The sequence below is a fragment of the Balaenoptera borealis genome, assembly GCF_965194805.1.
Source record: "Balaenoptera borealis genome assembly, chromosome: 2".
In the NCBI taxonomy this organism is placed as follows: Eukaryota; Metazoa; Chordata; class Mammalia; order Artiodactyla; family Balaenopteridae; genus Balaenoptera; species Balaenoptera borealis.
This window is the reverse complement of record NC_138867.1, coordinates 161,034,562-161,048,522: the sequence shown is the minus strand read 5'-3', so window position 1 is coordinate 161,048,522 and position 13,961 is coordinate 161,034,562. Positions and strand designations below refer to the sequence as shown.

The window sequence follows — 13,961 nt, the reverse complement described above, 5'->3', positions numbered from 1 at the left end:
GCACTAGGTATTCCTCTCTTTTTTGTTCTTGGCCAACCAATTGAAAATTAGCTTTTATTTTCTGGTTGGTTTGCTAGATGTTTATGACTATAATAAAAGTCTTAAATTTTGTCTCATTATCTTAAAACACAATCTGAATTAGCAATGGATATTGTGCTCTACATAGGGGCTGTGATATTATAGTTTCCAACTTCAAAAACATATAACCTAGAAGGGAACACACAGAGACACATATGCAGCAATTATGGCAACTGCATTTGTTTACGAAGTGAAATAGTACTGAGATGGATAAAGTGCTAGCAAGCCTTGAACAGCCAAATCAGCTTCAAAAATAGATGTGCAGTTCTTTAAAAATATTTTTAACATTTTTCCAGCTACATGTAGAATATAACTTAGCATAAAAACGGTATGGGTTTTATTTTAAGTAATTCAGCATTTTGACATCCTCATAATGAAATTAAATCCAGGAGGAGGTTTCTCTCCATGATCTCTTGAAATGGTCCTTGATCATCCACAATATTTCCCATCATCACAAAGGTGGTACCAAGGGCAGGAAACTCCAACATTATTAATGTTTCATAAAGCAAAGTCAATTTTAAGAATAGAATGACCCCAAACTGATAAAGGTCTTGACAGATAATTTCAAGGGAAGCATAAATTATTTTCTGTTTGTCAGAGGGCAAAAATATTTAGGCTGAGTTAATGAATGGTAGAGTTTTTGAGTGGAGAGTGTCCTTAAAATATTATGTAGATCTGTACTGTCAACAGATGCTAGCCACGTGGCATTATTTATATTTAAACAAATTTAAAAATAAGATTAAAAATTCAGTTCCTCAGTTGCATTTGCCATATTTCAAAGATGTTTATTAGCTCCATGGAGCTATTGAGTACTGCATTGCACGGTACAGATATAGAATATTTTCATTATCACTGAAAATTCTATTGGGCAATACTAAAATTATACCCAGATATTCACAGAGAAGGCAACCAAGTCTCAAGGAAATAATATAACTTCCCCAAGGTCACACAGCTATGTTTTGAAAGAAAAACAAAATGACACAAAGGAAATAGTAACAGAGGCATTAAAGAAACCAGTAAGTTTCTGGAGCAGTCAAAGTAGGGTTTAAAAGTGCATACTTAACTGTTAGCAGGGTTGAAGCTCTTGATGGTTGGTAAGATCTACCTGCCTGAATTTGGACATGAGCATTTTATGCAATGAATTAAAAGCAAAAAATCATTTCAGCGAATGGCTGCCAGCTCCATAGTTTTAGCCACTGCTGTGCTTCCAGATTATGTTTATCACTTTCATGTACAGGGCACCACTGTGAAATGTGATGGTTTATCTGACCCCAGAGAAATCAAGAAATCTTGTGGGGGTTATGGCTATATTTGAAAAGGTTGATTTTTCAATGCATCATGCAGACTGGCCCTGTTTTAAAAGGGATTCCTGCCATCAAATAATCAAAATGGAAACTCTCTTCTCACCTTGCAAAAGTCAAAGATACTCCCTGCATTTTTATTATTTCGTTGAAGTCCAAATATTATTTTTCCATTCTCTAACTTGTTTTCCTCACAGTGTGATCAACTATTGCCAAGGAAGGAAGGGTTAGATGTATCGATCAAAGTTTGCTAAAGGCCCCCTAGGTAACTGAACCCTCAGGAGAAACAATCGTCATGTCTTCTTTTTCTGTTGTTTCAATATCTTCGTAAAGAGTCATTTCAATATGTTTGGTTCTGTAGCAGAGGTTCTGTGAAGTGCTTCTGTTCCTCAGAGGTCCAGAAAGCCTGCGAGTCTGTGGGTAAAGGTGGGTAAGGAGAGAGAGGGAAGGAGGCTAGAGAGAGGCTCAGTGCTGAGATAAGGACAGTGTTCTAAAGCCTCCTGGGGGTGAGGCTGGGGTGCACAAACACCCACGACTAATCCAGACAGAAACTGAATAATCAAGGGGACGAGCACTGTGAAGTCATGTGGTCACCTCTCCCTCTAGAAATACACATTGCCCTCAGTAAGCCTCCTCCCGCCCCAGAAGAGCATTAGGAAGGTCTGGAGAGGGGGAGTATTGGCAGAAATGGAAAAAGCAGGTTGAAGGAATTAGCCTGGAGCAGAGAGACCAAGAAACGCAAGCCAGCAGATGGAAGGCAGACTTTTCATGGAAGTCTCCAAGCCCAAGTCAAGTTCTGGGACCATCAAGTACAAGTCAAAGAGTGCTCATTTAACCCCTCTGGGCCCCCACGCGCGTGGAGGAAGACTGGACAGAGAGGGAGAAGAGGCCATTGAAGGTACAGTATTTACTATGGGATTTAACTCCTGAAAGGCCTCCCAGTAGCTTCAGATCTGCTCAAGAATCCTTCATGTCCTGCTGGTTCGCAGTGAGTGGCTCACAGCTTCAAGGCCTCCTCTGCCAGATGGAGAACTATTTCAAGCATCCTGCCTCTATTTTGTACTGTAGCAATGCAGACAGGAAACCTGACCCCATTTTCAGGTTCTAAAGAGCAATTCTAAGTACCTGAAAGACTGAGGAACATGGTGGCTTTTATTTAAGATGTGGAGAGAGAGAGCACATACCTGGACTTGGGCCTGCAGCAGCACCAAGGGTTCCCTTTATTTTCTCTCCCGTCTGTGTTTCTCCTTTTCCCTCCGCTGGATTAGCCACGGGGACTCCAAGTTCTTCATTCTGCGGTCCTGGTACCAAGATCCTCCTGGGAATTATAAAGTTATTCACCTTCTACATCGAGCACTTCTTATTTTTTCCCCAGCAACGTAAGTCATCCTTAAGAGGAGTCAGGGTGCTAGCTCTTAAATATACTTTAGTCATCCCTTTGTACATTAAATGCTCTTTCTTGGAGACTGCTCCTGACATGGTGTTCACCGTGCTCTCAGCTGGCCTCCTGAAGTTCTGCCCTGCCTTCCCCACCAGGTACAGTTCAGGAGCTGCCTACCTCAGGGTGATAGGTTATCTTTTACATTTAGAGAATATAATTTGAATACATAAACTTCTCTGTGACCACAGCTTTATTTGCGACCCACAGGTTTTGTTATGGCATATTTTCATTATCATTCAATTAATAAAATTCTAATTCCCATTGTAACTTTATCTTCGACCTACATAATGATCAGAAGTATGTTTTTAATATCCAACTCTTTGGTAAAATATTGGTTATATATATTTTTAATTTCTTGCTTATTCGGAGTCTTGTTTTATAACCAGCATATAGTCAGTTTTATAAATGTGCCATGTGCACCTAAAAATTTCTGCGTAATATATATATTCCATCATTGTTGGTGCAGGGTTTTATTTAGGCCAGAGTTTTTAATGATGGTATTCAGATCTTCTATCATCTGCTGATTTGTTGTTGTGGTTCTATGTTACTGATCTAGGTAATTTAGATTTTTCTATTTCGACTTAGTTTTTTGGAATTTCCCTTCACATACTGCATTGAAGTTTAGATATATAATATATTCCTTGTAAAGTAACAGTGGGTTTTATTATCCTGCCTTATCGCCAGTGATAATTTTGGCTTTCAAATCTGTGTTAACATTAAAAAATCTTCAATTGTATTTATTGTTATGACATAATTTTTGAATCCTTTAATCTACAGTCTGACTCTTGTCTCTTGTAAGTGGCATAGAATTAGGTTTTTTTGTTTGTTCCAATAATCCTTGTCCTTTAATTTGAGTATTTACAGTTAATGTATTGTCTTACAGACCGTTTACTCCTTGTTTACTATTTGTCCCACCTTATGTTCCTTTTGCTCTTCTTTCTTCCTTTTAGATTTCTTCAAATTCCATTTTCCCTTGTATTAGCTTGTTATTTTTACATAAGTAGCAGTTACACATGTACCATGACTTATTAGCTTTTTTACTGCTTCTCAAGCAATGCTGAGATCTTAAATTTCTTTGACTACTTTTTTCCTCTTCCATTTGTTTTTAATGCATTCTAATTTTTGATATATTTTATTATTACTCTTTTGTGCAGTTAGATTTTATTTAGGTTTATCCACTTATTTATCCTTTCTGTTATACATAATTCTTTATGAAGTCCTTATTTTCATCTGTGATAACCTTCCTTCTGCCTGCGGGTCTCCCTTTATAATTTAATTCAGTCGGTTCTGATGAGAACATATTTTCTAAATTTTGTCTGTCTGCAAATTTCCTTATTTCATCTTTCCTTCCAAACAACATTTTCTCTGCCTCTAGAATTCCCAATGGGCAGCTCTTTTCTTTAGCACTTAAAAATGTTATTCCATTATTTTCTAGTATCCAGTCAGTTTCGTTGAGAAGTAAGCTGTAATCTTAATCGTGTTGTTCCTTTGAAAGGAATCTCTCTCTTTTTCCTGGGGCTGCTTTTAAGATGTCATGTTTTTCTTTGTTATTCATGAATTGTACGGTGGTGATCTTAGGTGTGGTTTTCTTTGTATTTATTCTTGTTGCATTTTTTTTAGTGCTTATTGAATGTATGGCTCCATATATTCTTTTTAGTTTTAGAGAACTCTCAGCTGTTATTTCTGAAATATTGTTTTCATCCCAATCTCTCTCTCCTTTTTTCTTTGGACTCCAGTTTACACATATGATAAAAATGTTTACTGTGGCCCATATGTCTCAAGTGCGCTTTTGTGTACTTTTTATTCTTTTCGTTTCCCATGCTTTAGTCTCAATATTTTTACTACTCTATCTTCCAGTTCACTTACCTCTCTTTACCTGTGTCCAATCCACTACCGAGTTTTAAATTTCGTATAATTTTTATTTCTATCAGTTCAACTTCAATCAGTTTCTAGTTTCTTGTTGTCAAGTTAAATTCTCCACCTTGTCATCTATTTTCTTGAACTTGATAACATTTACCAAAATATGTATGAACTTTAATGTTTAAGTCATCTATGATTCTGATTCTGTTTTTTATTCATTTAATTCTCCTTTTCTTGGTAGTCTTGGTGGTTCTTCAGTGAATGAATACCAGACTTGGGATATGACAAGTTGTAGAGAATCTGAATGACGTTACAGTTGCCCTTTGAACAACCTGGGTTTGAACTGCACAGATCCACTTATACATGGATTTTTTTCCCATAAGTAATACAGTACTACACGATCTGTGGTTGGTTGAATCCTCAGATTCAGAACCACAGATAAGAAGGGCCGACCATAAAGTTATATGTGGATTTTTGACTGCACAGGGAGTCAGCGTCTCTAACCCCTACATTGTTCAAGGGGTCAACTGTATTTTCTTGAGGAGAGAATTTCCTATTCTTAGGTAGGGAGCAGAGGGGACCATCACCTCAGTCACTGGACCAACTTCATACTCATTTTCCTTCTTTATCAGGTTCAATGTAGACGTTGCATCAACCTTCCTAACACACAGACACACACACCCACACACACACACACACACATATGTAGAGACTTCCAATGTCCTAGTTCATATCATTAGTTTTCCATTGGGCCAGAAATCTTTCATAGGTTCTGAACCCCCGTTTTGTCTCTTCAGCATTATGAGCCAACTAAGTCTTTGCTTTGACTTCAGTTAGCTTTTGTTTGACTTCTTAGCATCTTGCCTTGTCTACCTATTTATACATGGAAAATACTGCAAGGGAACACTGTTGCTGAATCCAGCTCAGTTCTCTGAATCTTTACTCTCTCTGTGATTTTGGTCCTTAAAATTCTAGCTGCCTTGTTCTTTCTCAATTCCAACTCTGGTTTCCTTAGTCCTATGACATTGTCCTAAGATCTACTGGCTTTTCTACCTCTTAGGAGTCACATTTGGTTTCTCAGACTTTTGCTCTTCATCGGTAGTTTCTAAATGACTGGGCTAGAAAAGCACGTGCAGAATATTGTTCTCACTTCAGTGAGTTTCTTTCTCTATTTTACTCTTCTGGGTCATGGCTACCTCAGTAGCTTTCTAACGCTCACAGTCAAATGTTGCTTATGATTTCTCTGGTCTTTCTAGTATGTTTTCCTAAGGTAAACTGATATACTTGGAAACAGAAGTTCGTACCCACCATTTAAAAAATTGTTTTGTCTTTCTATGAATTCTCTTCTTGTCCCATCTTCTGTCACTTTTTCCCACCAAAGATTCCCATTCTCACAGATAGATTATTTTAAGATTAAAAATTATTGGGGCTTCCCTGGTGGCGCAGTGGTTGAGAATCTGCCTGCTAATGCAGGGCACACGGGTTTGAGCCCTGGTCTGGGAAGATCCCACATGCCGCGGAGCGGCTAGGCCCGTGAGCCACAACTACTGAGCCTGCGCGTCTGGAGCCTGTGCTCCGCAACGAGAGAGGCCACGATAGTGAGAGGCCCGCACACAGCAATGAAGAGTGGCCCCCACTTGCCGCAACTAGAGAAAGCCCTCGCACAGAAACGAAGACCCAACACAGACAAAAATAAATATGAATAAAAATAAATTAAAAAAAATATTATTAAGCTAATATGTGAATTTTGAAAGGAATTAATTTTGCTTTGAACAAGAACACAGATTGGTGAATGGAATATGGAAGATTCCTTAAGACCTTTTTCATCTCTAAGAGTAGTATCCAACCATCGGTACCATAATAAGTTTGTCAACTGTGGAAGAAAGCAGTCTTTATAACGTCAACATTATTCAATAATCTCAAAAACTGCTTCACTTTCCTGCTCATGCCACCAATTTCCAAATGTTCAATGGGAGCAGAGAATCATGGGATGGGACATGGAGAAATGGCCTGTCATAGTAACTATAACTATTGGAAGAATGAAATTATAAATAAAGAGGGTTTTCTATGAATATATTTGAAGTGTTTGTTCCTAAAGAACTTGTAGAATAAGACTCAGAAGTTTAACATAGAAGCACCTCTTGATAAGTATGAAACTCAGTAAAATTTATCTCCTAATAGTTTTTTCTTTTGTGTTATGTGATTGTCAGAGTGACACAAAACTATTTTTATCTGGACTTCACAGATCTTCTTATTTTTACTGTGGGATCAGTGACCCTACATGTTTGAAAAGTGGCAAAATAGTTAAAATTGGAACATTTCCCCCAAATCCAGGGCATATGACTTACATTTCTGTAGAAGGCAATATTATATTTCTGTCTAGTTCTGGGGTAAACATTTTCATACCTGCCAATCCAATCTGACTAATGTACTGTTTTTACAGTGCATCAGTGGAAATTAAATGGTAAATTCAGTCAAACAGCCATTTCATACATCAGAAAGGAAAATCAGTCAACACAACTGTCTGACCGAAATGAATGAAGAAAACAATTCAAGGCAAACAACTGTCCCAGGAGACTTGTATAAATACAGTAGTGGTGTCATGTGCAGAATTAATCTTTCCTCACCCTTAACTGGAGAACACTCTGCCAGCCAATTCAGTCACTCAAATGATACTGAATTATAATATTCCAGTTTCATTTACTCTCAGTTACTGGTGACTGCCCTTCCTTCTCCTTCATCTGTCCATCAGTGGAGAATGTCAGAGCAGGAGAATAGTAATATTGGCATATTGTAATGTACTGTCTTGAATTCCACAGCTTCGAAATTCTTAGGCTAACTCAATGATCTTAAAAGAGTCTGGTGCAGAAAGGATATGTGAATTAAATGGCAGACCACCGGCTGACCCTTCCAGCACTAACATCCCTTATTCCTGGTTCTAATATATCACAGAATACTCAAGAGGAAGTTTTTGAGTGGTCAGCAGAAATATGGCTCCAAAGCCAGGCACATGGAAAAGAAATGTTGTCATCTGTGATCCACTTTAAAGTTGACTTGTCTTTTACTCATAAACCAGATTCAGTGTGAATTCTCTTCTGCTGAATGTTAGAGAATCTGTTGGAGGAGTGTGGCCAATTCTTTTGAATTTTTTTACTAACATTTTTTTAAACATCTTTATTGGAGTATAATTGCTTTACAGTGGTGACTTGGTTTCTGCTTTATAACAAAGTGAATCAGCTATACATATACATATATCCCCATATCTCCTCCCTCTTGCATCTCCCTCCCACCCTCCCTACCCCACCCCTCTGGGTGGTCACAAAGCACCGAGCTGATCTCCCTGTGCTATGTGGCTGCTTCCCACTAGTATCTGTTTTATATTTGGTAGTGTATATATGTCCAAGCCACTCTGTCACTTCATCCTAGCTTACCCTTCCACCTCCCCGTCTCCTCAAGTCCATTCTCTACGTCTGCATCTTTATTCCTGTCCTGCCCCTAGGTTCTTCACAACAATTTTTTTTTTTTTTTTTTAGGTTCCATATATATGTGTTAGCATACGGTATTTGTTTTTCTCTTTCTGACTTACTTCACTCTGTATGACAGACTCTAGGTCCATCCACCTCACTGCAAGTAACTCAATTTCATTTCTTTTTATGGCTGAGGAATATTCCATTGTATATATGTGCCACATCTTCTTTATCATTCATCTGTCGATGGACACTTAGGTTGCTTCCATGTCCTGGCGATTGTAAATAGTGCTGCAATGAACATGGTGGTACATGTCTCTTTTCGAATTATGGTTTTTTTAGGGTATATGCCCAGTAGTGGGATTGCTGGGTCGTACGGTAGTTCTATTTTTCGTTTTTTAAGGAACCTCCATACTGTACTCCATAGTGGCTGTATCAGTGTACATTCCCACCAACAGTGCAAGAGAGTTCCCTTTTCTCCACACCCACTCCAGCATTTACTGTTTATAGATTTTTTGATGATGGCCATTCTGACTGGTCACACAAAGAACTTTGGCATGGTGTTCATCATCTAGCTAATCCTAACATGCAGACATTTATGAGAGTAAAGTCAGGTCTTTGCCAGAGTGGGTTGCTTATTTGGGCAACTGGGTCAAATCAAGAAGGGCAAATGTAGGCTGCCAGAGTAAATAAGGAGAGGAAAAACAAAAAGAACGAGACATTATCATTCATCAGTGATTTTCCCCCCAATATTCTTAGCCTCCACCTATCTCCATCTTACTGGTAACACAGGAAGTAGACTGAACAATCAGGTAAAAGGTCTCTACAGAAACTGAGTTAATATAGAAAATAAAAAAATAAAACATAAAATTGTAAATTTTCTTCCTAGGGATAATTGAGATGATAGTTCAATAATAACGTAAGATCAGGTGAAGTCTAAAGAAATTTTAGAAAACCTGGATAAAGTAAGAAAACATCTGTTCGCCGGCATCCGAATGTTCGCGAGACACCGAGACATGTGGGCCAAGTTCTGGAGAGAAGGGAAACAAACACAGACGCAAGCTTGACATTTGGTGCAGCTTTTCTCCTTGGGGCATTTGCTGATTCAACTCATACAGCCTAGGAACTGAAAAGCCAAGGAGTTCAACAGACTCTAACCACAGAAGCCAAACGGCAAGAGCTCAAGCTAAAAGCAACAACTAATGGAATGACAGGCTACACGTATCCTTAGTCTCACAGGGCTGGCGGAACCATTACATTTAAAGCCTAACAAATACAAGGGTAGTTGGGAATAGGGAGAATCCAAACTTTCACATGGTAATGCCAAAGGGCAACACCCGTAGAGGAAGGACAAGACAGAAATAGAGCAACCTTCACACAGACTGAAAAACAGCTTTGAAGGAGCTCAAACTGAGAATGGACTAAGGTTTCCAGTCCCTATAGGAACTGTCTGCCATGGGCAAAAGGAAATCTTTTCAAGAGAACGATAACAGCATCCAGAATGTGGAGGTATCTTAATAGTTTCCTAAAATAAGTTAAGCTCAACTTTAATATAAAAAATAATTGGACATACCAGGAAAAAGACTAAATGATTAAAAGCTCAAAAAAAAAAAAAAAAAAAAAAAGGACAATGTAAATAGACACAGGAGGACAAGAGTTAGTAGGCGGTTAAAAAACAAAACAAAACAACTATGATTAAACAAAGAAAAGAGACACATAGCAAATAAGCATATGAAAAGATGCTACACATTCCATGTCATCAGGGAATTTTCAATTAGAACAACAGTGAGATAACCACTACACACCTATTCAAATGGCTAAAATCCAAATACTGAAATCCCAAAGTTGTTGACGATGCAGAACAACTGGAATTCTCATTTGTTGCTAGCAGGATACTTGGCAGTTTCTTACAGAACTAAACATACTTTTACCATACAGTGATCTAGTAATCATGCTCTTTGGTATTTACCCATAGGAACTGAAAAGTTATGTCTGCATAAAAACCTGCACATGGATGTTTATAACAGTTTCTTTCATAATTGCCAAAACTTGAAATCAACCAAGGTGTTTTTCAATAGGTGAATGGATAAACAAACTATGGTATATCCGTACAAAGGAATAGCATTCAGCGCTAAAAAGAAAAGGCTATGAAGCCATGAAAAGACATGGAAGAAGCTTAAATGCATATTGCTAAGTGAAAAAAAGCCAATCTGCAAAGGCTTACGTGCATATTATATGATTGCTGTATGAAATTTAGGAAAAGGCAATAAGTGTGGAGACAGTCAAAAGATCAGTGGTTGCCAGAGGTTGTGGGGAGGGAGAAAAAGATGGGTGAAGCCTGGAATTTTAAAGGCAGAGAAACTCCTGTGTATGGTTCTGTAATGGTGGATACAGGTTATTGCACGTTTGTCAACAATCATAAAATGTACAAAACAAAGAGTGAGGTCTAAAGTAAAGCATGGACATTAGTTAGTAATAATGTATCAATATTGGTTCATTAACTATAACAAATGTATTACGCTAATGTAAGATGTTAATAATAGGGGAAACTGGGTTGAGAGGTAAGGAAGTATGAGAACTCTGTCCTTTCTGCTTAATTTTTCTGTAAACCAGAAACTGCTCCGAAATAGTCTGTTAATTTAAAAAACGAATCTAGACCTGCATACAAAACTTGCACGTAAACCCAACCACAGCAGCATTATTCATACGAGCCCCAAAGTGGAAGTAACCCAAATGGCCATTTACTGTGAATGGATAAATGAAACATAGTAATATCCACACCATGGACTATTATTCAGCCATAAAAAGAAATCAAGTACTGATACATGCTACAACATGCATGAACTTTGAAAACATGCTAAGTAATCGTATGATTCCATTTGTATGCAATGTCCAGTCTAGACAAATCTGTAGAGACAAAGGATATTAGTGGCTGCCTAGGGTTTGGAGATATGGGGGAGTGAGTGACTTATAATAGATTCTTTTTCTTTTGGGGGGTGGATGAAAGTTCTAAAATTGATGGTGGTGGTAGATGCATAAGACATTAAATTGTACACTTTAAATAACATGGAAAGTAAATTATATATCAATGAAACTATTATTTAAATTTATGATTAATGTATTAAAAAAAGGACAACATATACAATTTAAGCAAAAAGTATCTGTGAAATGCAACCAAAAGAAACTTCTAGAATTAAAAAAGCTGAAATTAAGCACTCAGAAGATCGGTTGAACAGTACCTTAGTCAAACAAAAGAAAGGATTACAAATGTCAGTTAAAAAATAACTACACTAAAATTTGGAGGGAAAATGATGGAAAACAGAGAAATAAGTACTTAGGACATATAGAGTATACATAAAACACTGTGTCTAGCCAACCCCGAGTCACACAGCCTAGGGAGGAGACACACAGCCTACCTGAATCACAAGGACTCCTCCAAAGGAAAAATGAGGTTCTGATGCCAGAAGTGGAAGGAATGAATTACAAAGAAAAAGAACAATGGTAAACTATAATCTAGATATACATTGGTAAATACATAGGTTCCCTGGGCTTGTGATCTGGTACAAACAATAAAAAAAAAAAAAAAAAGATAAGACTCATAGTAGAGGCTGCTAGATTCTGCTGAGGAAAATGTCCAGGGAGGGAAGAGTTGATTTATTTCCTTGTTTTTTGAGAGTCCACATATAAGTGACATCATGCACTATTTGTCTTTGTCTTATTTCACTTAGCATCGTGTCCTCCAGTTTTATCCATGTTGACTTAAATGACAGGATTTTCTTCTTTTTTAAGGTTGAATAATATTCCATTGTATATATATATACCGTATTTCCTTTATCCATTAATCTACTATGGACACTTAGGTTGTTTCCATACCTTGGCTCTTGTGAATAATGCTACAGTGAATGTGGGAGTACAGATCTCTCTTCAAAAATGATGATGTTTCCTTTGGATATATACTCAGAAGTGGGAGGGAGGAAGAACTTACGACACAAATCGACCATGTGTAAAAGATGTAGGAATGAAAAACTCTGAACACCTAGGAAGAGTGTAGAGTATTTGGCAAGGTCACTGTTCAAGGTCATACATAGTTTAAAATTATGACATTTCAGTGAGCCTGTGTGCATGAAGGCTTGCTTATATTTCGGGATTTGAATACAGTGCAAAGAAGTGCTGCTAAATTTTCGATCAACATCAAAAAAAGGGTGGAAATGTTTTTTTCTTTTATTATGAAACTGGAGGAAAGGCAAGCCTAGAATTCTAGGCCCACTAGAATTTTCCCTGATGATAGTGGTAATTTAGGAGAAGAAGAAGGATCCAAGGCCATAGAACAATTTTGAAAGCAAAATAAGGCTGCTGAGTCTTCACCCAGTGTATGAAATTAAGTTCTAATGGCATATGATGAAGTGGGCGTGACACAGCTGGCAGAGCTGGTTGAGTTGCTGAAAATGGCTCTTGAAGCTACAGGCATTGGACAGTAGACGTAGAAGAAGAACAAGGTAAATCCAAAAGAGTGGAAGGACAAAATTAATCAAGAGAAAAGTCAAAACTAGAGAAGAAAAGCAGTAAACTTGGCAAATAAAACCAAAAGCTTGTTCTTTAGAAAGACCAATAAAATAAGCAATATTTGGCAAATATGATCAAGATGGGACTAGCTATAACACAGAGAGAATTTTTTTTTTTAATTACGAAAGAATACTATGGTAGCTTTATACCAACACATTTGAAAATCTGGACAAAATGGCTGATTACTGATTAGTTATATGCAGTCATTATTTACTCCTGTTTTGAGTAGAGAATACAAGTAGCTTTAGGAAATTAGAAAATATAATCAAAGATATACACCTTAGAAAGACATCAGTTATTTTCCAATGTATCAAAAAATTAGAAGAGTCCTAATACAAAAATCAGATATGGAAAATTTACCCAAAAAGTAACTAGAAGCACATTTCTTTGAAGATCTTAAGTTCTAAGTAATATTAGCAAATAGATTCCAGAAACACATTTTTAAAAAGTCATTATGATCAAGAGGGATTTATCACCATAAAGCAGATTTTTTCAAGTAGGATAAAGTTGGAATGAGGAAAGAAATGTCCATATCCAATATCAAAACACACTTCAAATTTCAGTAGTTTAAAAGAATCTAATACGCTGTAACAGTACATCAGTAGATTATTCAAGCAGAATAGGAACCCATGTATATGTGAGAAATAAAATATAGGGTAAATAAAGTACAGGCTGTCTTCACTGTGGAGCTATAAAAATGATCACAGAAGCTGAACTGTGCAAAGTTGATCTCAGTGATTGATGGGGAAAATATTATTGTTCTATGACCTTAAAATCTTTCTGACAAAAACACCAGAAACTTTCTTGTTTGTTATAAAGTTATAGATAGACTTAAAAAAATTAGTAAATCTTGTATTTAGTTAGTACAGTGCAACCTAAAACATTAGAAGTATTGAAAATTAACATGTTTTTATTCCACTGTAAAAAACTTATGAGACTTCTAGTTTTGAGTCCAGCAAGGAAGGAGCTTGGAAGTTGCCACTCTGTCCTAACAGGTAAATATCTGGACACACTGAAAAATCAACAATTCTTCTTAGATTCATTAGAGAAGTGAGGTCACAGGAAAAATCACCGTGCCCAAAATTGGAGAGGCAGATGGCAGATACAGAGAGTAACAACTTACCGGAACAGAAACCCAAGAGCAGAAATCTCTGTGGAAAGCAATGGTGAGGTAGGAAAACCTGAACTATATTTGAAGGATTGCTGGAGGCTTGTGTGGAAAAGTCTGTGAGGTAAAATCTCCAGGGAAGC

At 37.2% G+C, this 13,961-nt stretch overlaps 1 protein-coding gene across 16 annotated transcripts in view; it reads right to left on the bottom strand.

Moving 5' to 3' along the window:
• LOC309623755 (ELKS/Rab6-interacting/CAST family member 1-like) overlaps nucleotides 1-13,961 on the bottom strand; it is a 128,963-nt gene that overhangs the window by 40,687 nt on the left and 74,315 nt on the right. For 9 of the 16 annotated variants that reach the window (XM_082380925.1, XM_082380927.1, XM_082380912.1 and 6 more), the window contains 2 exons: nucleotides 2,564-2,697; nucleotides 1,143-1,793 (listed from right to left, as the gene is read on the bottom strand). The exons of 1 other annotated variant lie outside the window; for it this stretch is intronic. In XM_082380925.1, coding sequence (XP_082237051.1) covers nucleotides 1,720-1,793; nucleotides 2,564-2,697 — 208 coding nt within the window. In that variant the 3' untranslated portion in view covers nucleotides 1,143-1,719. Of the gene's footprint in view, nucleotides 1-1,142; nucleotides 1,794-2,558; nucleotides 2,698-13,961 lie in introns of those variants that run through there. 6 more of the 16 variants (XM_082380911.1, XM_082380921.1, XM_082380917.1 and 3 more) reach the window with 3 other exon arrangements.